The 26,245-nt window shown below is 37.2% G+C and overlaps 1 protein-coding gene across 2 annotated transcripts; it reads right to left on the minus strand.

Annotated features, from left to right (window-relative positions):
- Positions 1-550: 550 nt before the first annotated feature.
- Positions 551-16,818, minus strand: LOC120298176 (deleted in malignant brain tumors 1 protein-like). Of its 2 annotated transcripts, none has more exons than XM_039321629.1 (4): positions 16,602-16,818; positions 4,084-4,122; positions 2,798-3,109; positions 551-872 (listed from the first exon to the last, which is right to left on the minus strand). In XM_039321629.1, the coding sequence occupies exons 2-4, from the start codon at positions 4,100-4,102 to the stop codon at positions 829-831; spliced, it is 375 nt and encodes a 124-aa protein (XP_039177563.1). In that variant the 5' UTR covers positions 4,103-4,122; positions 16,602-16,818; the 3' UTR covers positions 551-828. The 2 variants fall into 2 exon arrangements, with proteins under 2 accessions (XP_039177563.1, XP_039177561.1); XM_039321627.1 differs by lacking the exon at positions 16,602-16,818 and adding an exon at positions 7,758-7,890 and having other exon boundaries at positions 746-872.
- Between the last annotated feature and the right edge of the window lie 9,427 nt (positions 16,819-26,245).

A 26,245-nucleotide genomic window follows, 5' to 3' on the forward strand; every position in this document is an offset into this window, starting at 1 on the left:
ACTGAATTTCATTTTGTTAGATAGTGTTCAAGTCTGTCAAGATCCTTCTGTATCTTGAGCTTATCTTCTGGCATATTGGCTATTCCTGCCAGCTTGGTATCAAATTTGATGAGTTCCCTTTCTAGCCCCACTGCATACTTCCCTCCATGTATAGAAGCAGTTCCATTAAGGACTACATGTTGAGTATGATTAATCAGCCACTTACAAGTCCATTTGGTAGTGATGCTTCCTAACCCACATTTTTCTAACTTAGCAAGTAGTAGTTTATAGTCTATTTATCACACCTTACTGAAGTCCAAATAAATGATATCCACAGGTCAAAGAATGCAATAAGTTTTGTCTGGCATATTTGTTTTTGCCAAACCCATTCTGGGTTTGTCATCAGACTCTATCAATGGCATTTTTATTTCATGTTTGTTTGCCTTCTCCATTTGGTTCTGAGCAATATACTTTGACTTTTGAAAGTAGACCAGTCTTACCTGAATACACAATTTCAGAATTTTGAATTAACCATCTTCATAGTAATATCTACTAATGGTTCTATTCATAATCTTCCCTAAAAACTATAATTATAAAATTTATAGTGGTCTTATTTCTATTGAACATGCAAAATCACAAGCATTCAAAAATTAATACCAAACTCCATACTGTGAATCAGTAATACTATTATTATGAAGACATTTAATGTAAAAAATATTCCCAAAGTAGCCCTTTGCAACCTATTTCCCACTAGTAGTGATGAAATCCCCCAAAATTGGAAGATACCAGCTTTGATAAGATGCTCCATAGTTTGGTACATTATTATTATGCAAGAATATAGACAAATATTCATAAGCATGAAAGAGAAGACTTACCTGGTTTATACTTTTCACCTGTAAGAAAATAATTTTCAAAAAGTTAAAGTACTAATAATTAATTAATCATTACCATATGGATGTTATTTTTGTTTGCAGTATTTTAAACTTGTTTATTTTACGATCTTTGTTTAAGATACTATTTAGCACAGATAGTAAACTGAACTGAAGGAAACAAGACAAGTAAGAAAAAAAATTACAGGTGATTCTTGATTAATAACTGCCTTGTTCAGTGACCACTTGAATTCTCATGGCACTGGTCCTCAAATGTATCACAACATCCCTGCAGTCACATGATGACAATATGGGTGGATCTCAATTGGCATGATTTACAATGGTCGCAGTGTCCCACAATCACATGACTAACATTTGTGACTTTCACAGTCAGCTTCTGACAAGCAAAATCAATGGGGAAGCTTACAGTAAGTTGCAAGTCATGATTAAAAGATGTTGTACTTAACAACCACAGATGATTCTCTTAATTACTGAAGCAGAGCTGACGTTATAAGCTGGGCACAGTCATGTAATGTTTCATTTAGTGACCACATTGTTTAGAATCAGAGTTGCTAGTTCCTCTTGTGGTGATTAAGTGATGCCTATTCTGAACCTATTTAGAATGGCCTTCAAATTCAGATCAAATCCAGCACTATGCAAATTGAGCATATCATGATTGCTTTTGAGGTTTTAACCTTAACGATATTAGTGTTTGAGACTCTTCTCCAGTTTATTTCTAGATTGTATAGCAATTGAAATATGATATTGGAGCTCTGGAGTAGCATTGTTCTACATAGCTTAGCAGAACAATTAAGAATGACCATTTTATCTAATAAGATTTCATCTTCCTTAGAATTTAATCAGTAATTGCACAAGCAATATTTGAACTGCTGCCTTTACAAGGGAGCAATTGATAATACCAGAAATTCTCAAATAAGCTCCTGCCTTTCTTAGAGGACTGCTAACAGATAAACTATCACAATTTCTCAAATGATTCTCTCTTTCCATATGTTCATAGTGATCTAAATATTAACAGAATGTCATGGGAACTATCACAAAAAAGACAACAATCAGTAGACCACGATGTCCAACTCGCCACATCACATGATGTGTTGCAACATATCGTGACTTTTTTTTTGCATTGTGGGCTGGCAGTTTGCCCCTGCAGTAGATCATACAGTATGCAACAAGGAATATGTGAAAGGGCCTTTCAGGATTTGCCTTCAAGTACTTGTTCTGTTTCTTCTTTCTATTGCAGACTCATAGTTCGTCTTAAATGATTAATTAAAAGTATCAGTAAAAAGGTCACACAGACATTTGATGAGACCCACATTTAGCATGCGTTAGTGCAACATCTGTTAAGACACTACTAATAGTTTATGCTGGGATTCAATTTACAACAGCAATTGCCGTCCTAAATGATACAGTCACACTTTATGACCACTTGACTTTGTGACAGAAATTCTGGTCTCAATAGCCATTGTAAGTGAAGAATTACTTGCAGTAGTTTGATCACCTGGAAAATTCAAGTGAATAATCTCCTTCTCTGTCATGGATCCCAACCTCTGAAACAGAATAGATAAGGACAGACATCTCTCTTCTAGGGTTCAGAAAAACTTTTAAAACCTGGCTTTGGTCCCAAGCCTGGACTTGGTGTATCAGTATTATTGTGTTTTTTTGTTGGATTTGTGTTATTTACAAGTTAGTTTTACTTTAGGCTGTCCGTTTGATTTGATATTTTAAATTTTATGGATTTCCCAGTTTTGTATGCTGCTCAAAGTCTATTGGATTTGGGCAACTAATATGACAAGAAATGACAAGAGACAATAAAATTAATACCTGTAGTAAGGGAACCATCTTATCTTACAAGTGCCTCTACAGTACTATTTAGTGAATAACCATATTGATTCCACATTTCCAGTAAAAATCAAGACTTGAGGAGTTCATACCTGTGCAGAGAACTGTAGCATCTTGTTGATGATTGCAGTTATGCACACCCCACCCAGGGTTCTTACAACTCCACAGAAAGAATTCATCTCCATTGCATTGGACGTCACTTAGGACAATTTCGCCGGAGCCTGAGCCAAACTTAGGCCAGGGTAGGGTTGCTACAGCGTCCCCACATCCTAGCTGTTGGCAAACGACCTGAGCATCTTTCATATCCCAGTTGTTGCCACAGACAGTTCCCCAGGCTCCTTCATAATACACTTCCACACGTCCCTCACAATAGTTGTACGTGCCTGCCAGTCTGAGAGACAATCCTATGCAAGACCAAAGTGAACAGATTAATATTGTTTACAGTTGGATGTGAATGAAATACAATAGGTTTAGTTCTTTCATTTCACAGAAAAGACTTCCCTGATTGGGGGGAGGGGTGTATCTATCAAATATTCTGTAAATTTTGGCAATTATAGTGCCAACATCTGGAAAACTATCATATAAGCAGCCTGAGACTGAAACTTTCTTCTAACAGTACTTTAATCCAAAGTGAGTTTTAAATGGCAGTATAGTAGATATTCATATGTATTTATTTTTAAGGAAGGGTGGTAGAAAACACAGTGAAAATTCTGACCACTTAAGTACTTCTTTTTCCCAAGCTATCCTGGAAGTGCCTTACCTTTATTTTGCTTTATTTTATGTAACAAATATCTAAATTTCATATCTAATTCTAACTCTCCTGTTTTACAATTGCACAGTTCTATTCCACATATCTTTGCATACATTTCCGATCAACAGTAATGTTTTGCAAGAGATTTACTAAAATATAATGCATTTTTGTATGTCATTCACATTATTATACATGCTTTTTAATCTGTGCTTTCTTAACATAAACATTTGATGGACATGACAGATAGGAGACAAATATTGCATTGCCAGTCAATTTTCACAATTCAATTTTGAAGAGGTATATTAGATTAAAAATACAAAATTATAGCAATTATCATTAAAATGGGCACCAGACTAATTTCTTCCCTGTTACCTAAATGAGAATATTCCCATGATTGGTTATGATTATATGTGGTTGGGGATGTGATATAAAAGGAAGTTGTGTTTTTCAAAGGGACATTTTTGCACATAAATACATTTTCCCTACATGCTCAGTTTGCTTTATGAAAGATAAGAAGGTATGAAACATAAGATTCATATTTGCAAAGATAAAAGATATTATTTTTTTTTAATTTAGTTAGTCTGACATTCATCAGACTAACCTAGTGTTGAATATGGTTGCACTAACCTGGTGTTGGAGGTATCATCGGGGTAGATAGAGCTGGCACTAAATTGTGATTAAAGAAGCAGATTATTACAATGATTATCACCATCATTGCTGTTATGATAATAATTTCCAAATGCATACAAAACCCTTTGATCATACTGTACAAAGAATACTGAATTGATACACAGGAACGTTGACTGAAACCCTCAAAATCTAGTTTGCCCAATATTACTGGTGGCATAAGGCATAGGTCCACAAGGGGGAGCTAAATCTTTACATTTAGTAACCTGTCCAATCTAAAAATGGATAGCAATCCATTATTATACTAATCTAATGTTAGGGCTTCTTGACATATTTATAGTTGTTCTAAAAGTGGGTCATTAGAAGCAAAACAAAAAAAAAACCCTACTGAAAACCAACACCCACCGTTAGATTTCATTTTGTCTTTGCAGAACTAGAAGTTTATATTTGTAAAGCTACTACATCCAGGTGAAAAAATATCGGGCCAACTCCAAGATGGCAATTAAAATATACAGAAACCTCTCATTCCTTGCTGCCATCACGTGGCTACATGAATTTTCCCAGATCAGATATAGTAGTCCGAAATAAATACAACTGGGTTTATTCATTTTGGATTGCAGTTTGATTTCCATGTTTTAAAAAAACCCAATTGAATCAGATGGAAATAAATATCTTTTACTGATAAATAAGGTTTGTAAGCCAATTATTATGAAAAAAAAATTCAGCTCAACACTATTTTTGATTTGTCACTCTTAACAGGGGCTCCTGTCCAAAAGCAATCCCCAAATTTCAGCTGTGATATTTAATAGTACTTTTATATTTCTAAGCACTTCAATATGTACAAAAAGATAACGTTGGATTTATCATGAGTGAAGTTGAAGGATTAATTTTGTAATACCCCAGATCTGGGTACTCTTATAATCTCCCTTATAATTCAAGCGAGATTGAGATACTGAGTCACGTTCTGTTATGTTGCTCAATTGTTATATTATTGATTTTGATTTGCAAACCAAGTGTACCTCATATATTCTATACTTTTCATTTTATTGGCAGATGCAGATACAGCTCTTCTGGGTGGCTAAATATTGTGCCATAGCTTATTCTGAACTAATCAATGAAAAAGTCAAGTTTTCACTGATTGATTGATTGCCTACACAGTCTGGAACTTCCTTCCTTCCTTCCTTCCTTCCTTCCTTCCTTCCTTCCTTCCTTCCTTCCTTCCTTCCTTCCTTCCCACAAGTGGTGATTCCCAAATCATCACTCAGTCAATCACAAGCAAAATTGATGAGATGCTATTCTCTAGTCTAGATGAGAATGCAGCTGACTGAATACTAATGCATTCTAAAGAAACCTTTATATGTATATATAAAACATGATGTTATAAAGAAGAAAAGTAGTCAAAATGTTTAAGAGGTATATTTTCTTTCTAAAATATCTTCTTTCTTCTGGGATGGATGAAGGAACTCTTGTTCATGCATTCCATTCCTGCAGTCTGGAACAGTGGAGCTTAGATATAGATTTGATACTACATTTTACTCTGTATGACAAGGTGGCTGGGCACTACTAATTTTGAGAATCTGTATTATAAAAGAAATTAATCCACTCCCACCTAGCCACTCTAATTTTGGCATCTATGCTTTTGTTTGAAAAGCTACAACTGCATCTGGAACTCAGTCATTTGAAAGCATTTTTAATCACTTTTACTTGTCATTAAGCTAATAAAAATAATGAGAATTAACTCCTTTGTATTGCATATATAAACAGAACAATAGCAGGAGGGAAAGACACCAATCACCCCCTTTCTTCTTGCTCCCTTTTTTCTCTTCTGCAAACCTATAGTTCAGGGATGTCAAACTGCTGGCTCGCGGGCTGGATGGGTCATGCTGAAACCATGCCCACCCCACTGCTAGCAATGGAAAAAAATCACAATACATCGCAACATGTCATATGACATTGCGAGTTTTTCACCCTGCTATAGTTCCTCAAATCTGCTTGTCCCAATTAAAAACAACTTGGGATCTCTGCTATCATGCCACTGTTATGGGTATCTTAAAAGATGATGTAGTAAAAGTGCTACACTCAATTTGCCAGCAAATTTGGAAAACTCAACAGTGGCCACAGGATTGGAAAAGGTCAGTTTCTATCCCAATTCCAAAGAAAGGCAATGCCAAAGAATGTTCAAACTATTGTACTCATTTCACATGCAAGTAAAGTTATGCTTAAAATCCTACAAGCTAGACTCCAGTAGTATGTGGATCAAGAACTTCCAGAAGTACAGGCAGGATTTCGAAGAGGCAGAGGAACTAGAGATCAAATTTCCAACACACGCTAGATCATGGAGAAAGCTAGGGAGTTCCAGAAAAACATCTACTTCTGCTTCATTGACTATGCTAAAGCCTTTGATTGTGTGGATCATAACAAATTGTGGCAAGTTCTTAAAGAGATGGGAGTACCAGACCATCTTATTTGTCTCTTGAGAAACCTATATGTGGGTCAAGAAGCAACAGTGAGAACTGGACACGGAGCCACTGATTGGTTCAAAATTGGGAAAGGAGTCTGGCAAGGCTTATTCTGTCACCCTGGCTATTTAACTTATATGCAGAAAGGCAGGGCTAGATGAATCAAAAGTTGGAATTAAGATTGCCGGAAGAAATATCCCCAATCTAAGATATGCAGATGATACCACTAATGGCAGAAAGTGAAGAGGAACTAAAGAGCCTCTTGATGCGGGTGAAGAAGGAGAGTGCAAAAGTTGGCTTGAAACTCAACATTAGAAAACCAAGATCATGGCATCCGACCCTCTCAATTCCTGGCAAATAGATGGGGAAGAAATGGAGGTAGTGATAGATTTTATCTTCCTGGGCTCCAAGATCACCACAGATGGGGACTGCAGCCAAGAAATTAAAAGACGCTTGCTCCTGGGGAGGAAAGCTATGGCAAATCTAGACAGCATACTAAAAAGCAGAGATATCACCCTGCCAACAAAAGTATGTATAGTCAAGGCCATGGTTTTCTCAGTTAAAATGTATGGCTGTGAAAGTTGGACCATAAGAAAGTCTGAGCGCAAAAGAATTGAGGCCTTCAAACTATGGTGTTGGAGAAGACTCCTGTGAGTCCCCTGGACTGCAAGGCAATCAAACCGGTCAGTCCTAGAGGAGATCAACCTTGACTGCTCTTTAGAAGGCCAGATCCTCAAGTTGAAATTAGAAGGAAGGACTCACTGGAGAAGGGCCTAATGCTGGAAAAGATTGAGGGCAATAGAAGAAGGGGATGATAGAGAATGAGGTGGTTGGATGGAGTCACTGAAGCAGTAGGCGTGAGCTTAAATAGACTCCAGAAGATGGTAGAGGACAGGAAAGCCTGGAGGAACATTGTCCATGGGGTCATGATGGGTCGGACACGACTTCACAACTAACAACAACAATAACAATGCAAAGGATTTAACATCAACATGTGGGTCCTCTTCTTAAATTCAAAGTCTTAAAAAAGTACTTAGTGCCACTATTAAATAATAAAGTAATAAAACGGTTAGCCTTTGTGCAATCATGTCAGGATTATCATTGGCAGTTAAATCTACTCTTCCCTCCTACTGAGGATCACTTCATCCTAATCTTTGTCCTTGGAAAATTTTCTACCTTGCAGAGTTCAATATAGATATATAGTAGGCATGTTACCTGAGCCAACGTCCTGAAGTATTTCTGTAATTAACATTAAAAATAGTGTGGGTTCCATGGCAGTATACATCCTCCTGGGTCTTTTCCTTTTGTATAAAGTATGTTTGCGTTCTTATATATATATTGAATTTTCAAGGGAGTGGCTTACTGTTTCTTTTGGCAATAGTAAAACGAAAAATAAATGAGGAGATATGTTAAAACTCTCCCTCTCCCTCTCTCTGTCTCTCTCTCTCTCTCTCTCTCTCTCTCTCTCTCTCACCGAACAACTCATTTTTTCAAAAGTTTTGCTTCCTGAAAATCGTTTGGTGATTATGATAAACCCCTTCCAAATGAATGCAAATATAATTTCAGAATGACTGTACCTCATAGGAATCTTGAGAAATATGAAATTAACTTTTGGTGACTATAATACATTTAATGGCATTAATGCTTCTGACAGGTGCATGAGTTTCCCAGAGCTAAAAGTGTTTTGTTGATGCTTTCCATTTGCACTCAGTGTCTGAAGCATCTCATTGCAGTGTTTGATAATAATCAGCCAGCACTGTTGGATTCCAAAATAGACCCTTTTCTAGTGGATCATGCTCATAACTCATGACTGTAAACAAACTGTCAATGTCAGCTCAAAAATTAAAGTTGTCAGTCTGTATAAAGAAATTTATTAAATCATTCTGGTGACTTTGCAGAAATAGAAGATTTTTATAAAACGATAGTTTAAATTACAGGTTGTTTTTGTGATTAGCAGCCAAACATCTACAAGATACCTCCAAAAGTAAAATATTTGTTGTCCAGTGATTAGCATAGTATAGGAGAGTTTGAATAATCAGCATTATAAAACTAGTTTAATATTGGCTTCCCTGGCTATATCCTTTAGTTGAGACAAAAGCTAAAAACTCATTTCTGTGCAAACAAAAATACAGAACTTTATCTTAAAACAATCTTTTCTAGATGTGTGCTTGCTAGTATCGAACACAAGGAAACCTACTGTTTTATGTTCATTTAGAAACAAACAATTTATCATAAATGCAGTATCAGCTAATGACCACAGACATAACAATTAGACACATAAAAAGTTACAGACGTACTTCACTGTAACCCTGTGTATATGCTTTAATGTTCTTCCTTCTTTGAGGTGCACTAAGTACTGTTAGGCAAGATTTGTACTCTGTGAGGTTCAGAGAATAGAGTTCATCCTAAGAACATTTATGCTTACTCTGCCCTACCTGAAGTTATAGATTAATTGAGATGATCAGTGACTGCTTGTGTGGCTCATTCCATTGTATCACTGGAAGGCTAAGATCAAGAGAAATAACTAGAAGCTTGAGTCATCTTTGGGTAGCTCAACTATTGCTTTGGGTAGCTCAACTATTATAACTTATCAGACTAAGTAGACTTTTGTCACGAGAAAAGATCTTTGAATTTTGTTTTCTGAACTACAATGAAAACAAGTTTATTGTTATTTTCCCTCACTTTGGTCATTTTAAAATAGCTTTGTCATGTTCTTAATTGTTTTAAGCAATCCCCAGATTCTTAAAATTTATACAGAAAGATGCATTAAACTGTAAAATGACTATTTATTTTTCGAAAATAGTTATATGAAGATCTGTTCCAGGATTACAAGGTCAATCATGCCATGACACATAAGGAAGTATTTGTCAGTGGGTGTTTTCCCCGTACTTATTTGCTTTTCTCATAATGATCTTTTAAATATTGCGAAATCCTGTACAAGTAAATATACTGTATCATATAGAATTCTTTTCCAATGTAGTTTTATAACTGCAACAGGAAAGATTGCCAAAAGCTAACTAAGACATGAAAAGTTTTAAAGATTTAGCCTATTTTGAATTAATTATTGTATTATTCTGTTATACTTTTGGTCAGTAGAACTGAACCAATTTGCCAACACTTTTAAATTTTATGTCCAAAGTTATCTTAACATTTGACTTCCACAAGTTTGTTTTCTTCCAAAGGACATTCTTAAATCAAGTGTGTGTTACCAAGATGATTTGGTAAATTAGAAATACAGCTAGTCCTTGAGATATGGCTGTAATGAAGCCTGCCCATTAAAGTTGCATGTTGCAATGGCTGCTTAGTGAAGTATCTCATTTAGTGATCTCCCATCCCTGCATGTGCTTAACAACATGCAGTTGTTAGGGGAACACAGGGTGCCTCAAGGTTGGGGGAGGCCCTTGGAGGTCTAGCACAGCCCCAGCATTCCTAAATCTCCCCCCACCACGATACCCTGTGCTCTGTTTTCTGCCCCGTATATCCCCTTTCCCCATTCCCACTTTGTTTCTCTCCTCCCAAGCTTTAGGCCTGATTCCCATCCCACCAGGCCAAACACCCTCCTTTCCACTTACTGTCATGGTTCCAATGGATGAAACTCTTCAAAGAACTTCGAGATCTTGTTTACCTTAAAGAATCTTTATTTGAAAAGCATAGCATCAGCACATACATAGCCAAAGCCAAAATCTGAATTCCCTCCCCTGAGCACATAGTATCAAAGCACAATTCCCTCCTCTAATTTACAGTCATAAATCACATTTTCCAATTAATTTGAAATACAGACTCCCTTCAGTTCTCCAGCCCACCAATTCTTATCATCTCTTATTTAAAAAACGTTGATTCTCACACTGGTTATAGTATTGTTATGTCTAACTAAACTCCCATGCACATTCCTCCTCTTCCCCCCAGAATCATCTAATTCTAACTCTAATTCTAAGAGTAAAACATAAGAAGGAAAATGGTTGCATCTCCACATGTTGTCAAAGCAAAAACATCCAATGTTAGCAGCATTGACACTTACCTTTTGAGGAGCTCTGAGGCCTTCAAGAGTACTTCTTTACATGGATGCTTCATTACATGACTACGTGGTGTGATTCCAGAAGCAGAGGTGATATTTACAGCTCCCAGAATGCAATTTGGCTACTGGAATCATAGGTAACTAAGGAGGAGTGTATGGGGCCTGATGGGGATCAGGCCTAAGAACAGCTGGAAGATATTGGGGCAAAGTAGGTGGAGGGTGACACTGTATCACACCTGCAGTTGATTGTAAGGTTGAATGAACATGCGGGTGCTGCAGCAGCTATAAGTTTGGGACCAGGTAATAAGTAGCTTTTGGGGGGTCTGCTGTAATTTAGAACAGCTGTTAAACATTTGCTCATAAATAGAGGACTACCATACCCATTTGCTTAAAATCATTAATTAGTGCTGAAATTATGATAAGGCATATGGTAATATAGAAGCTGTGAAATTGCTATAGTTTATGTGTAAAGGAAAGGAGGATATCAATTTGCCATGCCTTTAGGCTAAGATCTAATCTGGATGGATGTGCTCCAAGACCTATCTGGCTATAGCATCCGAAGTAGAAAGCTCAAAATAAGTTCACCTAAGTTGGATAGCGAGGTTGAAGTCCCCTTGAGGCTCAGCCAATATGACTTCATACCCAAAGAGACAGTGCAGGTTTCAGTAGTAGTGTAAAGGGAATTGAGTAGGAAAGTTCCATTCAATAATAGAACTTTAGCACAAAGGAAGACTTTAGTCTAAATCAGGGGTCCCCAACCCCCGGTCCATGGACCAGTACCGGGCCACAGCATGCCAGCAACTGGTCTGCACAAACAAGCAAAGTCCCATCCACAGGATGTAAGCAGCACACAAAACCACGCACCCTCCAGTCCATGGAAAAACCTCTCTCCAAAGAACCTCTGGTCTAAATGACTTAATGGCTGAGACCTGAAGCAAAAGCATCATCCTTGCAGTGCTAGTGTAAAAACCCATAGTGATAGTCCCACAGGGTCTTTGTGTTATAATAATAATAATAATAATAATAATAATAATAATAATAATAATAATAATAATAATACTCTGAGGAAGATGAGAGCTATGCCAGAGGTTCAACCATACTGGACAGGTCTCATCAGAGGAGTCAGACAAAGAGTGTCTCTCCCATAAAAAATATGGTGAGACGTAAATTTCAGAATGCCATACCGTCTCGGACGTCGCCCGGGTTAACAAGGTCCGCACTAGATATTGGAGTTCCTGGATATCTGGTGAAAAATGGGTTACAGGACTCAGGACTGTTGGCTGAGCAACCAGGGCCAGCAGCTGCAGAACGACTGGAAGAAAAGGTGTTTACCCGTCGCAAATACACAGTGATGGAAAACAAAGAAATAATGATCTGTTACTACAGATCAAGTCCAACAAGAAGAGGATATCTAAAACGAATGCACCAGTTCTGGAAAGAACAACATCCAGAATCAGCAATAACAGAAGAGAGACTAGCAGATCAACGCCGATTTATAACACGAAATAAAATATTCACAGAAACAGAATTGGACGAACTGCAAAGGTTTACCCAGGGCAAAGAAATCAAAGCCTTACCAGAAGTAATTCAGAATGTAGAGGCAAACCATGGGGAGTTGGCAGTGAAGGAATCTAGCAGAGATATACAACTGTTCTCATTTGGAAACCAGGCACCTCTACCTCAGGAAGAACAAAACCCTCTAACTAAAGAAATAAAAGAATTGAAACAAAGAATAACTGAGCATCTAGAACAGCACAAAAACAACAGAATAAGGCTACCTGCATTGAAGCTTGTTCCAAAGAAACAGCTAGCACAAGCATTAAAAGATTCAAATATTGCAATATCAAGTATAAGCACCAATTCATTGCAAGAAACAAACCAACTAATGTACAGCACAGCTGCAGTTATAACAGAATACCTGGGATGCAAAATCAACAAAGAAGAAAAACAAACAAACAGTGCACCAGAAAAATGGAAGGTTAGACTAGAAAATAAGATCAGCAAGTTAAGATCACGTGCAAGCAAGCTAGAATAGATGAAAGAAAAGAAGTTGAAGAACAAGAAGACCAAAGAATACCTAATCAAGAAATACCACTTAGAAACAAGGAAGATCAAGGAAGCACTGGAAATAATAAAGCAACAAATAACTGCTATAGCCAGGAAAATTAGTAGATATGAAGCTCGAATTGCAAACTATAGGCAGAACCTCCAATTTCAATCCAATCAGAAACGTTTCTACCAATCCATCAATGGAGAAACTGCAAGGAATCAGTCAGTACCTGACAAGGAAGAAACAGTGCAGTTCTGGAAGCAGGATATGGGATACCCAAGAGATAATACAACAAGATGCTGGCTTTGGTTACAAAAAGTGGATGCAATAAACCAGAAGTTGGCATGAAAGAACTAGTAATACAACAAAAAAATCTGAGAAACAAGAGAGCAAAGAAAATCAAAAAAGAAGAAGGAGGGGGGGGGGGGGAAAGATTGGTCAGCACCAGGTGAAGATGAACTGCATGGGTTTTGGTTGAAACATCTAACTGTTATACACCCACTCATTGCCAAACAGTTCATCAATATACTACAAGGAGGAGAAATTGAAAAGTGGCTAACAACTGGGAAAACCTACCTAATAATGAAAAATCCAGCAAAAAGGGCAACACCAGGTAACTACAGGCCAATTACCTGCTTACCAACAACTTTCAAATTACTAACTGGTGTAATAGCTGATGCAGTGCAACAGCATCTAGTTGAAAACAATCTCTTTCCACCTGAGCAGAAAGGAAACCGCCCCAATAGCAGAGGAACAAAAGATCAACTCCTCATAGACAAAATGATCTTGGAAAACTGCAAGAGAAGGAAGACCAACCTGAATGTGGCATGGATTGACTACAAAAAGGCATTTGACTCTCTGCCACATGATTGGATAATAAATTGCCTAGAAATAACAGGAGTCAGTAGAAACATCAGAAAATTTGTGCAAAGATCGATGGCACAATGGAAGACACCGTTGCAGATCAATGGTGAGAGGCTGGGAGAGGTTAATATCAAGAGAGGAATATTTCAAGGAGATTCATTATCACCATTACTATTTGTTATTGCACTGTTTCCTCTGTCAACAATACTGAATAACTCAGGCCATGGCTATCAAACATCAAAAACATCTGCCAGACTATCCCACCTCCTTTACATGGATGATCTGAAACTGTATGGAAAAACATCATCTGAAATAGAATCGCTGCTCAACACTGTCCGTATATATAGCCAAGATATTGTAATGGAGTTTGGCTTGGACAAACGTGCCACACTTACTATCAAACAAGGAAAAATAGTGAAAACTGAAGGAATCAAGATGCCCCACGAAAATAACATTAAGAGTCTGGATGAGGAAGAGTACTACAAATACTTGTGTATTCTTCAAGCTGACAACATCAAGCACACTGAAGTCAAGAAAAAGATTAGAGGTGAATACATCAAGAGAGTGAAGAAGATCTTAAAGTCCAAACTCAATGGAGGAAATACCATAAGGCAATCAACACCTGGGCAATCCCAGTCATTAGGTACACAGCTGGAATAGTGGACTGGACTCAAGCAGAACTAAAAGCAATGGATAGGAAGACCAGAAAAATAATGACAATGAATCATGCCCTTCATCCATGCAGTGACATTGATTAGACTTTATCTACCAAGGCAAATATGTGGGCGTGGAATGCTACAAGTACATCAGATGGTTGAAGAAAGAAAAAATGACATTTGAATGAATTCTGGAGAACAATGATGAAGATGCACTGAAATTAGTATATCAGGAAGGCTTACTTAACCACTTGGAGAGACCAAAACGGGCCTCAGGAAAAGACCAAAATGAAAACGAAATAGAGCATGGAATACAAAGCACTACATGGCCAATATATGAAAAAAATAGCTGGGAAAGCAGATAACAATAAAACCTGGCAATGGCTAAGAGCAGGAAAATTGAAGAAAGAGACCGAGGGACTAATTCTGGCTGCACAGACCAAGCCTTAAGGACAAATGCATACAAAGTCAAAATTGAGAAGACAGCAACAGACAGTAAGTGCCGCCTATGCAAAGAAGCTGAAGAAACAGTGGACCACTTGGTAAGCTGTTGCAAGAAAATTGCACAAACTGATTACAAGCAGCGGCATGACAAAGTAGCAACAATGGTGCATTGGAAGATCTGCAAAAAATATCATTTGCCTGTAAGCAAAAACTGGTGGGATCATAAAATAGAGAAAGTCATAAAAATGATAAAATTAAACTGCTCTGGGACTTCAGAATTCAAACAGACAAGCACCTGCAACATAACCCCCCAGACTTAACAATTGTCGATAAGAAAGACAAAAAAGTCTGGATAGTGGACGTGGCAGTGCCTGGAGATAGCAGAATAGAAGAGACAGAACTGGAGAAGATAACAAAATACAAAGACCTACAAATAGAAATAGAAAGACTGTGGCAAAAGCAAGCAAGGGTAGTACCAATAGTCATAGGCGCCTTGGGTGCAATCCCAAAACAACTGGAGCACCACTTGAGCACCATTGGCATTGACAAATTCGCTATTAGTCAATTGCAAAAGGCGGCCTTACTAGGAACTGCTTCCATCCTTCGACGATATCTGTAATACCATCAAACATCCACATCTGCCTATCCCAGGTCCTGGGTAAGGACTCGATAGGTAGACAAAATGCCAAATCCAGTCTGAACATCTGGCTGACTGTGCGATGATCGATAATAATAATAATAATAATCCCCCAGTGAGGCACTACCTTGACGTGGTTGTGGGGCTTGTGTATAGGTTGTAGATTTAGGGTTAGGGTTACTATATAGATGTTGTTGTTGTTGTTAATTGCATTAGGCCCTTCTCCAGTGAGTCCATCCTTCTCATTAAGTGGCCAAAGTATTTGAGTTTCAACTTCAGGATCTGGCTTTCTAAAGAGCAGTCGGGGTTGATGTCCTCTAGGACTGACTAGTTTGAACGCCTTGCAGTCCAAGGGACTTGCAGGAGTCTTCTCCAGCACTATATAGATGCAAGCCTTTAAAAAAAAACCCTCAGATAATCTGATTACGTCTGTCGTCATTCATTTGTAATGTGTTGCAATACAGTATGACATAGATACGAAGCTGTTTATAGCTTGGCAATTTAGTGTTAATGAATAACTTGATCGTTTGATAACCCTTGTAGGTTACTTACTAGTTTTATTGTTTCTGGGCTTCCGAATATTACAAAATACTTTCAATATTTAGATTTATTGTCAACTTTTTAAAAAATCTACTATTTACACGCACACATCAACTTTTAGATTTATATGGCTGAATTTTAAAAAGAATCCTCCTTCATGTGAAACCAAAGATCCGGCTTAGGTCAATGAACTCATAGATGGACATTTTAAAAATGAACTATAAATGTTTTTATCTTTAAAGAGGGACTGGGTAAATAACACCCAAGCTTGCTCTGTTTTTCAGGAAAGAAACTATACAATATGCATATGTAAGATAATAAATAATCCTCTCAAATACAAAATTCACAACATCTTGTTTACTTTTCTTTTTTGAAGGTTAAAGAAATTAAAAATATGAATAAACTCTTTGAAAAACCACATTACTACCATCTTGCTTAATTTAATTCTCTACTGAATGTTAAAGAAGTTAAAATGTAAATGAGTCTTGTGAATCAAGAGATTCTTAAAGGGCTCCCCAAGCAAATACACAGCTAAGCCACAGCCACACACCCACAACAATAATTTAAAAAATCCACCCTGAAAGAGTGGCCCCGGCTTATTCTTTTTTTGTTCTGGCTTTCTGTATTTGAAGAATGGACTTAATATTACCAGTGGTATTAATGTCCACAATTATGTCTTTAAATCAGGACTGGGCATTCTAAGATCCAGCATCCCTGAATTGTTTTGATAAAATACACATGCATGCAAGTTGCTGTTTCTTAACTAGAGCCCATGTTTTCAACTGTTTTATTCTAAACCAATTAATCTTTCCCAAAAAGGAGTGCACGGTGGCCTAGAGGTAAAGATGCTCACCTCACACTCAGGAGGTTGAGAGTTCAATCCTAGGCAGTGACAGACGTTTCTCTCAGGCCGTGAAGAAAATATCTGCTGTGAACTCTGTGTAGGTGTCAGGAAGTAAGCCAGTAAATGCTCGCTTGGCTCCATTCAGTCGTCCCAACTCCACTCTAATAAAAAGGGTCATAAAAAGAAAAAAAAATCTTTCCCCAAGGGGTTAAAATTTCTGCCTTTCTTTCTTCAGTGATCATTGTGTTGCTACAACATTCTTGGTGGTTGCCAGAGGCTGAAAGAAACACAAAGTGCAAGAGCTGAAAAATTGCCTAATTGTGCTCTGGACATCTGCTCCTTGCAAGAAGAGTGCAGGATAGTGGTTTCCACACAGGAGACGACAGAAACCATTAAGCTCTCAACTGCGGCGAAGCCTTTAGGGAAACTTGGTTCATCCACTTTCTAATCACTTTTTGATTTACAGTTATTTAGTTTAAAAAAGGTCTTTCAAACAATAACTTTGAAAAAAAACCCTGATAAATAAAACTTCATCCCAAAATAGAATAAAGGCTAATTAGCAGTTTAAATAACTTAAAAAAGGTAAAACAGACTAGTGTTGTTACTAATAATAATAATAATAATAATAATAATAATAATAATAATAATAATTATTATTATTATTATTATTATTATTATTATTATTATTATTAAACTGCTCTGGGACTTCAGAATTCAAACAGACAAGCACCTGCAACGTAACACCCCAGACTTAACAATTGTCGATAAGAAAGACAAAAAAGTCTGGATAGTGGACGTGGCAGTGCCTGGAGATAGCAGAATAGAATAGAAAGAACTGGAGAAGATAACAAAATACAAAGACCTACAAATAGAAATAGAAAGACTGTGGCAAAAGCAAGCAAGGGTAGTACCAATAGTCATAGGCTCCTTGGGTGCAATTCCAAAACAACTGTAGCACCACTTGAACACCATTGGCATTGACAAATTCGCTATTAGTCAATTGCAAAAGGCAGCCTTATTAGGAACTGCTTCCATCCTGCGACGATACCTGTAATACCATCAAACATCCACATCTGCCTATCCCAGGTCCTGGGTAAGGCTCGATAGGTAGACAAAATGCCAAATCCAGTCTGAACATCTGGCTGACTGTGCGATGATTGATAATAATAATAATAATAATAATAATAATAAGAATAATAATAATAATAATAATAATAATAATAATGAATAAAATAATACTCTGAGGAAGATGAGAGCTATGCTAGAGGTTCAACCATACTGGACATGTCTCATCAGAGGAGTCAGACAAAGAGTGTCTCTCCCATAAAAAATATGGTGAGACGTAAATTTCAGAATGCCATACCGGCTCGGACGTCGCCCGGGTTAACAAGGTCCGCACTAGATATTGGAGTTCCTTGATATCTGGTGAAAAATGGGTTACAGGACTCAGGACTGTTGGCTGAGCAACCAGGGCTAGCAGCTGCAGAACTACTGGAAGAAAAGGTGTTTACCCGTCGCAGGTACACAGTGATGGAAAACAAAGAAAGAATGATCTGTTACTACAGATCAAGTCCAACAAGGCGAGGATATCTAAAACGAATGCACCAATTCTGGAAAGAACAACATCCAGAATCAGAAATAACAGAACAGAGACTAGCAGATCAACGCCGATTTATAACACGAAATAAAATATTCACAGAAACAGAATTGGACTAACTGCAAAGGTTTACCCAGGGCAAAGAAATCAAAGCCTTACCAGAAGTAATTCAGAATGTAGAGGCAAACCAGGGGGAGTTGGCAGTGAAGGAATCCAGCAGAGATATACAACTGTTCTCATTTGGAAACCAGGCACCTCTTCCTCAGGAAGAACAAAACCCGCTAACTAAAGAAATAAAAGAATTGAAACAAAGAATAACTGAGCATCTAGAACAGCACAAAAACAACAGAATAAGGCTGCCTGCATTGAAGCTTGTTCCAAAGAAACAGCTAGCACAAGCATTAAAAGATGCAAATACTGCAATAGCAAGTATAAGCACCAATTCACTGCAAGGAACAAACCAATTAATGTACAGCACAGCTGCAGTTATAACAGAATACCTGGGATGTAAAATCAACAAAAAAGAAAAACAAACAAACAGTGCACCACAAAAATGGAAGGTTAGACTAGAAAATAAGATCAGCAAGTTAATATCACATGCAAGCAAGCTAGAACAGATGAAAGGAAAGAAGCTGAAGACAGAAGACCAAAGAATCTAATCAAGAAATACCACTTAGAAAAAGGGAAGATCAAGGAAGCACTGGAATAAATAAAGCAACAAATAACAGCTTATAGCCAGGAAAATCAGTATATATGATCTAAAGAATTGCAAACTATAGGCAGAACCTCCAATTTCAATCCCATCCAAACGTTTCTACCAATCCCATCAATGGGAACTGCAAGGAATTCAGTCAGTACCTGACAGGAAGAACCCGTGCAATTCTGGAAGGCAGATATGGGATAACAACTCAAGAATACAACAAGGATGCGCCTTTGGTTAAAGAGGTGGATGCAAATAAAACAGAAGTTGAAAATGAAAGCACTAGTAATAACGACAACAAAAATGGTAGAAAAAAGAGCAAGAAAATCAAAAATTGTCAGCACGCAGGTTAAGATGAACTGCATGGGTTTTGTTTGAAACATCTAACTGTTATACAACCACTCATTGCCAAACAGTTCAACAATATACTACAAGGAGGAGAAATTGAAAAGTGGCTAACAACTGGGAAAACCTACCTAATAATGAAAAATCCAGCAAAAGGGGCAACACCAGGTAACTAAAGGCCAATTACCTGCTTACCAACAACTTTCAAATTACTAACTGGTGTAGTAACTGATGCAGTGCAACAGCATCTAGTTGAAAACAATCTCTTTCCACCTGAGCAGAAAGGAAACTGCCCCAATAGCCGAGGAACAAAAGATCAACTCCTAATAGACAAAATGATCATGGAAAACTGCAAGAGACGGAAGACCAACCTGAATGTGGCATGGATTGACTACAAAAAGGCATTTGACTCTCTGCCACATGATTGGATAATAAAGTGCCCTAGAAGATGAACAGTAGTAAGTAGGAACATCAGAAAATTTGTGCAAAGATCGATGGCACAATGGAAGACACAGTTGCAGATCAATGGTGAGAGGCTGGGAGAGGTTAATATCAAGAGAGGAATATTTCAAGGAGATTCATTATCACCATTACTATTTGTTATTGCACTGTTTCCTCTGTCAACAATACTGAATAACTCAGGACATGGTTATCAAACATCAAAAACATCTGCTAGACTAGCCCATCTCCTTTACATGGATGATCTGAAGCTGTATGGAAAAACGCCATCTGAAATAGAATCGCTGCTCAACACTGTCCGTATATATAGCCAAGATATTGTAATGGAGTTTGGCTTAGACAAATGTGCCACACTTACTATCAAACAAGGAAAAATAATGAAAACTGAAGGAATCAAGATGCCCCCCGAAAATAACATTAAGAGTCTGGATGAGGAAGAGTACTACAAATACTTGGGTATCCTTCAAGCTGACAACATCAAGCACACTGAAGTCAAGAAAAAGATTAGAAGTGAATACATCAAGAGAGTGAAGAAGATCTTAAAGTCCAAACTCAATGGAGGAAATACCATAAAGGCAATCAACACCTGGCCAATCCCAGTCATTAGGTACACAGCTGGAATAGTGGACTGGACTCAAGCAGAACTAAAAGCAATGGATAGGAAGACCAGAAAAATAATGACAATGAATCATGCCCTTCATCCACGCAGTGACATTGATAGACTTATCTACCAAGGCAAATAGGTGGGCGTGGAATGCTACAAGTACATCAGATGGTTGAAGAAGAAAAAATGGCTTTGGAAGAATATCTGAAGAACAATGATGAAGATGCACTGAAATTAGTATATCAGGAAGGCTTACTAACTACTGGAGAGACCAAACTGGCCTACAAGAAAGACCAAATGAAGAACAAAATAGAGGCATGGGAAGACAAAGCACTACCTGGCCAATACATTAAAAAAATAGCTGGGAAAGCAGATAATAATAAAACCTGGCAATGGCTAAGAGCAGGAAAATTGAAGAAAGAAACCGAAGGATTAATTCTTGCTGCACAAGACCAAGCTTTAAGGACAAATGCATACAAAGTCAAAATTGAGAAGACAGCAACAGACAGTAAGTGCCGCCTATGCAAAAAAGCTGAAGAAACAGTGGACCACCTGGTAAGCTGTTGCAAGAAGATTGCACAGACTGACTACAAGCAGCGGCATGACAAAGTAGCAACAATGGTGCATTGGAAGATCTGCAAAAAATATCATTTGCTGTAAGCAAAAACTGGTGGGATCATAAAATAGAGAAAGTCATAGAAAATGATAAAATTAAACTGCTCTGTGACTTCAGAATTCAAACAGACAAGCACCTGCAACATAACACCCCAGACTTAACAATTGTCGATAAGAAAGACAAAAAAGTCTGGATAGTAGACGTGGCAGTGCCTGGAGACAGCAGAATAGAAGAGAAAGAACTGGAGAAGATAACAAAATACAAAGACCTACAAATAGAAATAGAAAGACTGTGGCAAAAGCAAGCAAGGGTAGTACCAATAGTCATAGGCTCCTTGGGCGCAATCCCAAAACAACTGTAGCACCACTTGAACACCATTGGCATTGACAAATTTGCTATTAGTCAATTGCAAAAGGCGGCCTTATTAGGAACTGCTTCCATCCTGCGACGATACCTAGAATACCATCAAACATCTACTTCTGCCTATCCCAGGTCCTGGGTAAGGACTCGATAGGTAGACAAAATGCCAAATCCAGTCTGAACATCTGGCTGACTGTGCGATGATTGATAATAATAATAATAATAAAAGTTGGAAGGGACCTTGGAGGTCATCTAGTCCAACCCCCTGCTCAAGCAGGAAACCCTATACCATTTTGGACAAATGGCTGTCCAGTCTCTTCTTAAAAACATCCAGTGTTGGAGCATTCACCGATTCTGGAGGCAGGTTGTTCCACTGGTTAATTGTTCTAACTGTCGTCTTTTTTACATTGGGTGACCAAAACTGGATGCAGTATTCCAAGTGTGGCCTTACCAAGGCATTGTAAAGTAGTATTAATACTTCACGTGATCTTGATTTTATCCCTCTGTTAATGCAGCCTAGCACTGTGTTGGCTTTTTGGCAGCTGCAGCACACTGCTTGGTCATATTTAAGTGATTCTCCACTAGGACTCCGAGATCCCTCTCAAGTTACTATTGTTGAGCAAGGTACCCCCTATACTATAAATGTACATTTAAATCATTGATGAAGATGTTGAAGAGCACTGGGCCCAGAACAGAGACCTAGGGCACCCCACTACACACTTCCCTCCATGTAGATGCGGTTCCATTGAGGACCATATGCTGAGTATGGCCAGTCAGCCAGCTACAAATCCATCTGGTGGTGATGCTGTCTAACCCACATTTTTCTATCTTGTCAAGTAGTAGGTTGTGATCTACTTTATCAAATGCCTTACTGAACTCCAAGTAAATTATATTCACAGCATTCCTCTGATCCATTAATTTTGTCACTTGGTCCAAGAATGCAGTAAGATTTGTCTGATATGATCTGTTTTTGACAAACCCATGTTGGCTTTTAGTAATGACTTTGTTTGCCTCTAGGTGTTCGCTGATTCGTTGCTTGATTATCTTTTCCAGAAGCTTCCCAGGTATTGAGGTCTGTAGTTTCCTGGATCTATTTGTTTCCCTTTTTTGAAGATGGAAACTACATCAGCTCTTTTCCAGTCCTCTGGTATTTCCCCAGTGCTCCAGGATCTTTGAAAAATATAGTTCTGTGGTTCTGAGATCACATCTGCCAGTTCCTTGAGAACCTTGGGATGTAATCCATCTGATCCTGGTGATTTGAACTTGTCTAGGCTGGACAGGCGCTCACTTACTGTTTTCTTGCCTATCTTTACTTGTGTTTCTATTCTGTTTTTTTATGGCAGAATAGAACCTATTTTTGGTAGGTTGGTCTGTTTTTTTCCCTTTGTGTAAAGACAGATGCAAAAAACAAGTTAAATAGTTCTACTTTCTCCCTGTCGCTTGTCACCTTCTTGCCACTTTCCCCCACTAATGAAATGAGGAGGTGATAAGCCACCTGGGAAATCATCAAAACAATTAAAAATGAAAATTAGAATATTATGGACATGTGATGTGACACCCAGAAAAAAAAGGCATAGTCCATTTAATCCTCCAGGGAAAGACTGAAGGCAAACAAGGTCCAGGCAGAAGAAGAACATCATGGCTTCAAAATTTAAGGGACTGGTTTGGACAAAACTCAGCAGCACATTTTCCTGTGGCTGCTGATAAAAACAGGATTGCCAACATAATTGTCAACGTCCGAAGAAGAAGAAGAAGAAATGGACCAATCATTTCCTTCACTTTTTTCTTGTTTTTTACATGTTGAAAGAAGCTATTTTTTTGTTATTTTTAACTATGGTTGCAAGCCTTAGTTCATTTTGAGCCTTAGCTTTCCTCACTTCATCTTTGCAGACTCGGGCTATTTGCTGGTATTCTGACTTAGTTATGTGCCCCTCTTTCCACTTTCTATACTTGTCCTTTTTATCTTTCAATTTATCAGAGAGTTCTTTATGCAATCATGCTTGGTTTTGTTTTGTTTTTTGAGAGCTGCTATTTTTCTTCTTTGTTTGTATTGTGCTAGACTGGGCTTTTATTATCTCACTTTTCAATATTTCCCAAGCTTCTTGAGTAGTTTTCCCCTTGAGGATTCCTATGGGTTCAACACTTTCTATCATTTTGTCTCTGTTAGTAAGAATTAGATCAAAAATGGCTAATTCCCTAGCTCCCTTCTCTACTTTTTGGGAGACAAAGATGTCTGCTTTGTTTGTCAAAGAAAGGGACTGAGTTATTCGGCTATAAATTCAAAGATTTTCTGGAGGAAAATTTAAACTAAACAGCAGGGACAGTGAGTTAATTGATACAGAACGACCCTGTCCCCGGCAATCTAAAAATTATAGGGCTATCAGTGCATGTAACATAGTGTGGACAAGAATACCAACCTTGCTGTCCGTGAATTTATTGCCGAGTAACTCAGTCCCTTTCTTTGATGGATGCAAACCATCTCTTTTGTACATTTTTTCTTTGGACCAACTACAGAAATCATGACTAATATAACCAAAACCTTCCCCTTTACATCACTCCTTTAGCCTCATATTGAATTCTGCTATACACTGGCCTTTTCCATTTTGCTCCTTATACACTGGTAGTAGTAGATACATTAGTAGTAATAGATACATTATTTTGGAGATTAAGTTGCAACTTGAAATAATGGGCATATCTGGGGTTTTAGCTAAATGTCTGAAGAGAAAAAAAGCAGTCTTCCTTTTTTGCAAGTAAAGCACTGTAAACAATTGGGCACTGCCTGAGAAGAAACATTCCTCTTTGAATACTGAATTTTTCTCACTTTCTCAATTTAGACAAATTCATAATTTATCCACCATTTCCTACAATTTAGAAAAAAGGAGTAATATAGTTTGATACCCCTTTCCAAATTTGATTCTTTAGCTTTAATTACTTGATTATTCTCTTGCCCATGACTTCAGATTGATCACTTGAATTTCTATACATTTACTCCAACCTTATTATTTTTTCCTGCTATATCAGAAAAGCAAAAGATGTTGTGTCCCATAATTGACCATGTTTAATTCTACTCTTCTGAGCTATAGGGAGTTTCAAAGAGCAGAACAAAATAGGAAGCCAACCCAGACTGACTGATGTTATTAATATTCCTTATTCTTAAACATATTCAAATATGAGCCATAAAGAACAACAGTGTATGAGTTTGTTTTTCTTATATACTGTAATTCTTTACTCAGATTATCCCAGAGAACAAAGCCAAATGTTAGGTTGCCCTTTACTCAGAAGCCATATCAACAATCATTTGTGCAACACACATCTATGATTTCAATTCTTCCTCTTCACACTGTAGGTGATAAATTAACTTCTTCAGGTCATGTTCCGCAATGCTAAATGCACCATCAACAATCCCACTATTAAATACAAGACTTACCATTCAGGTAATCTCATCGTTGGTGGCATTATTTCTCTGATCTACATGATGTCTAACCTGATCACCTTCAAAAGAATTCCATCTAAAGAACTTCTTGATAATCCCATGTATGTACTTGTAATTTAAAGTTATATCAGATTCCAAGCTGGACTGAATAATTAATCTATGTCAGCAATTCTATTCTATTTCTTACATACTTCATTATTATTGGAATAACTACAAAACACTGCATTTCTTCCACTTTAATACATCTTCATAAGCTTGTAGCACTCTATTTGTTCCTTTCTGGTTTCTCAATGTTTCTGTCGCAAACATTCATAGCACACCAATTCCAGCATACAACTTCACTTTTCACTGTAACTGATCAGATTACACCCTGCACAGAACACAAATTTCTGTGAGCTAAACCTAAAGTTGAACATTTCATTTCTGAGACAATAGTTGATTTCTCCCAGATTTTTTCTTTATGTGTCACACAGATATTTTATTAGTTTTATATTCGTGATTTATATGGTCTTTCTACAATATTATAAATAAGCTGTACTAGTTCTGGTTTGTAAATTTACAACTACTGTAATATCTGGTGATCAAAATGGGTATGCCACCTCCCTGGCATTGTTTAATTACATTGTAATTAATCAACTTAATTTAACTTAATGTAATTAAGTTTATTTTTTATTTTTTTTTATTAAAAAAGTTTTATACAAGTTTTAAACAATATTCCCCCCTAGAATAACCCCCTCCCTCCCTCTCCCCCCTCACTTCCCAGAGCTGGTTACAGAGTTACAAATAAACAAACAAATTCTAAATAAACTTATCCATCTATACAAATAATAAAATCAATAATATACTTTAACTCAAATACAAAAAAGAGAAAAAAAAGTTTTAACAATATAAGCATTTCCAAATTGAAAACTAAAAAATTATTCATAATCTGCATAATGCATTTTAAACCCATATCATAACCCATATTTACTCTACATATAATTTATCCATCTTCACCTCGCTGAGATGTATATTTCTTTTAAACAACCACTCATCCATAATAAACACAAAATTTTCCCTCCATTATAACCTAACCAACAAACTTACGTTTGATAAAATTGGCTCTTTGCTTTTAACCGCTAAAAAAGTAATACCCTTCTACTTAAAAAGCTTCAGCAAACCATTCATCTTCTAAAATTCTCACCAACAGAAATCATTAAAATTTAAATTCTTTTACACATTTACCCATGATATCTCATAATTATTTTTCACTTTAAATTAAAAATTTATAATATATATACTCCCAAATATTTAAACTTTTCCACTAAATCAACACCTTCTATTATTCTTTTTCCTTACATCTACATACTACACAAATCATTCACTATTCCTTTAAAACATACTAAATATAAATCATTCACTATTCCTTTAAAACATCTTTCATCTCAAAAAAAAGAAAAAAAAACTACTACAAAAGTTCATCATTTCCTTTTCTTTATTCCAACATTCTTCTGCTGTTGTTTTAATTTACGTCTATAAGCTGCACGAGTCATTCTGTTT

This window comes from Crotalus tigris, unplaced genomic scaffold, assembly GCF_016545835.1.
Source record: "Crotalus tigris isolate CLP2741 ecotype Arizona unplaced genomic scaffold, ASM1654583v1 scf7180000023764.170092, whole genome shotgun sequence".
In the NCBI taxonomy this organism is placed as follows: Eukaryota; Metazoa; Chordata; class Lepidosauria; order Squamata; family Viperidae; genus Crotalus; species Crotalus tigris.

Bases quoted from the DNA above. Each gene is read 5' to 3' on its own strand.
- LOC120298176 (XM_039321627.1), bottom strand. From the start codon at position 7,827: ATGTATACTGCCATGGAACCCACACTATTTTTAATGTTAATTACAGAA. The intron at 4,123-7,757 runs GTAACATGCCTA...ATCACAATTTAG, and splicing joins ACTTCAGGACGTTGGCTCAG to TGCCAGCTCTATCTACCCCG. The intron at 873-2,797 runs GTATGAACTCCT...ATTTTCTTACAG, and splicing joins TGCTACAGTTCTCTGCACAG to GTGAAAAGTATAAACCAGGT.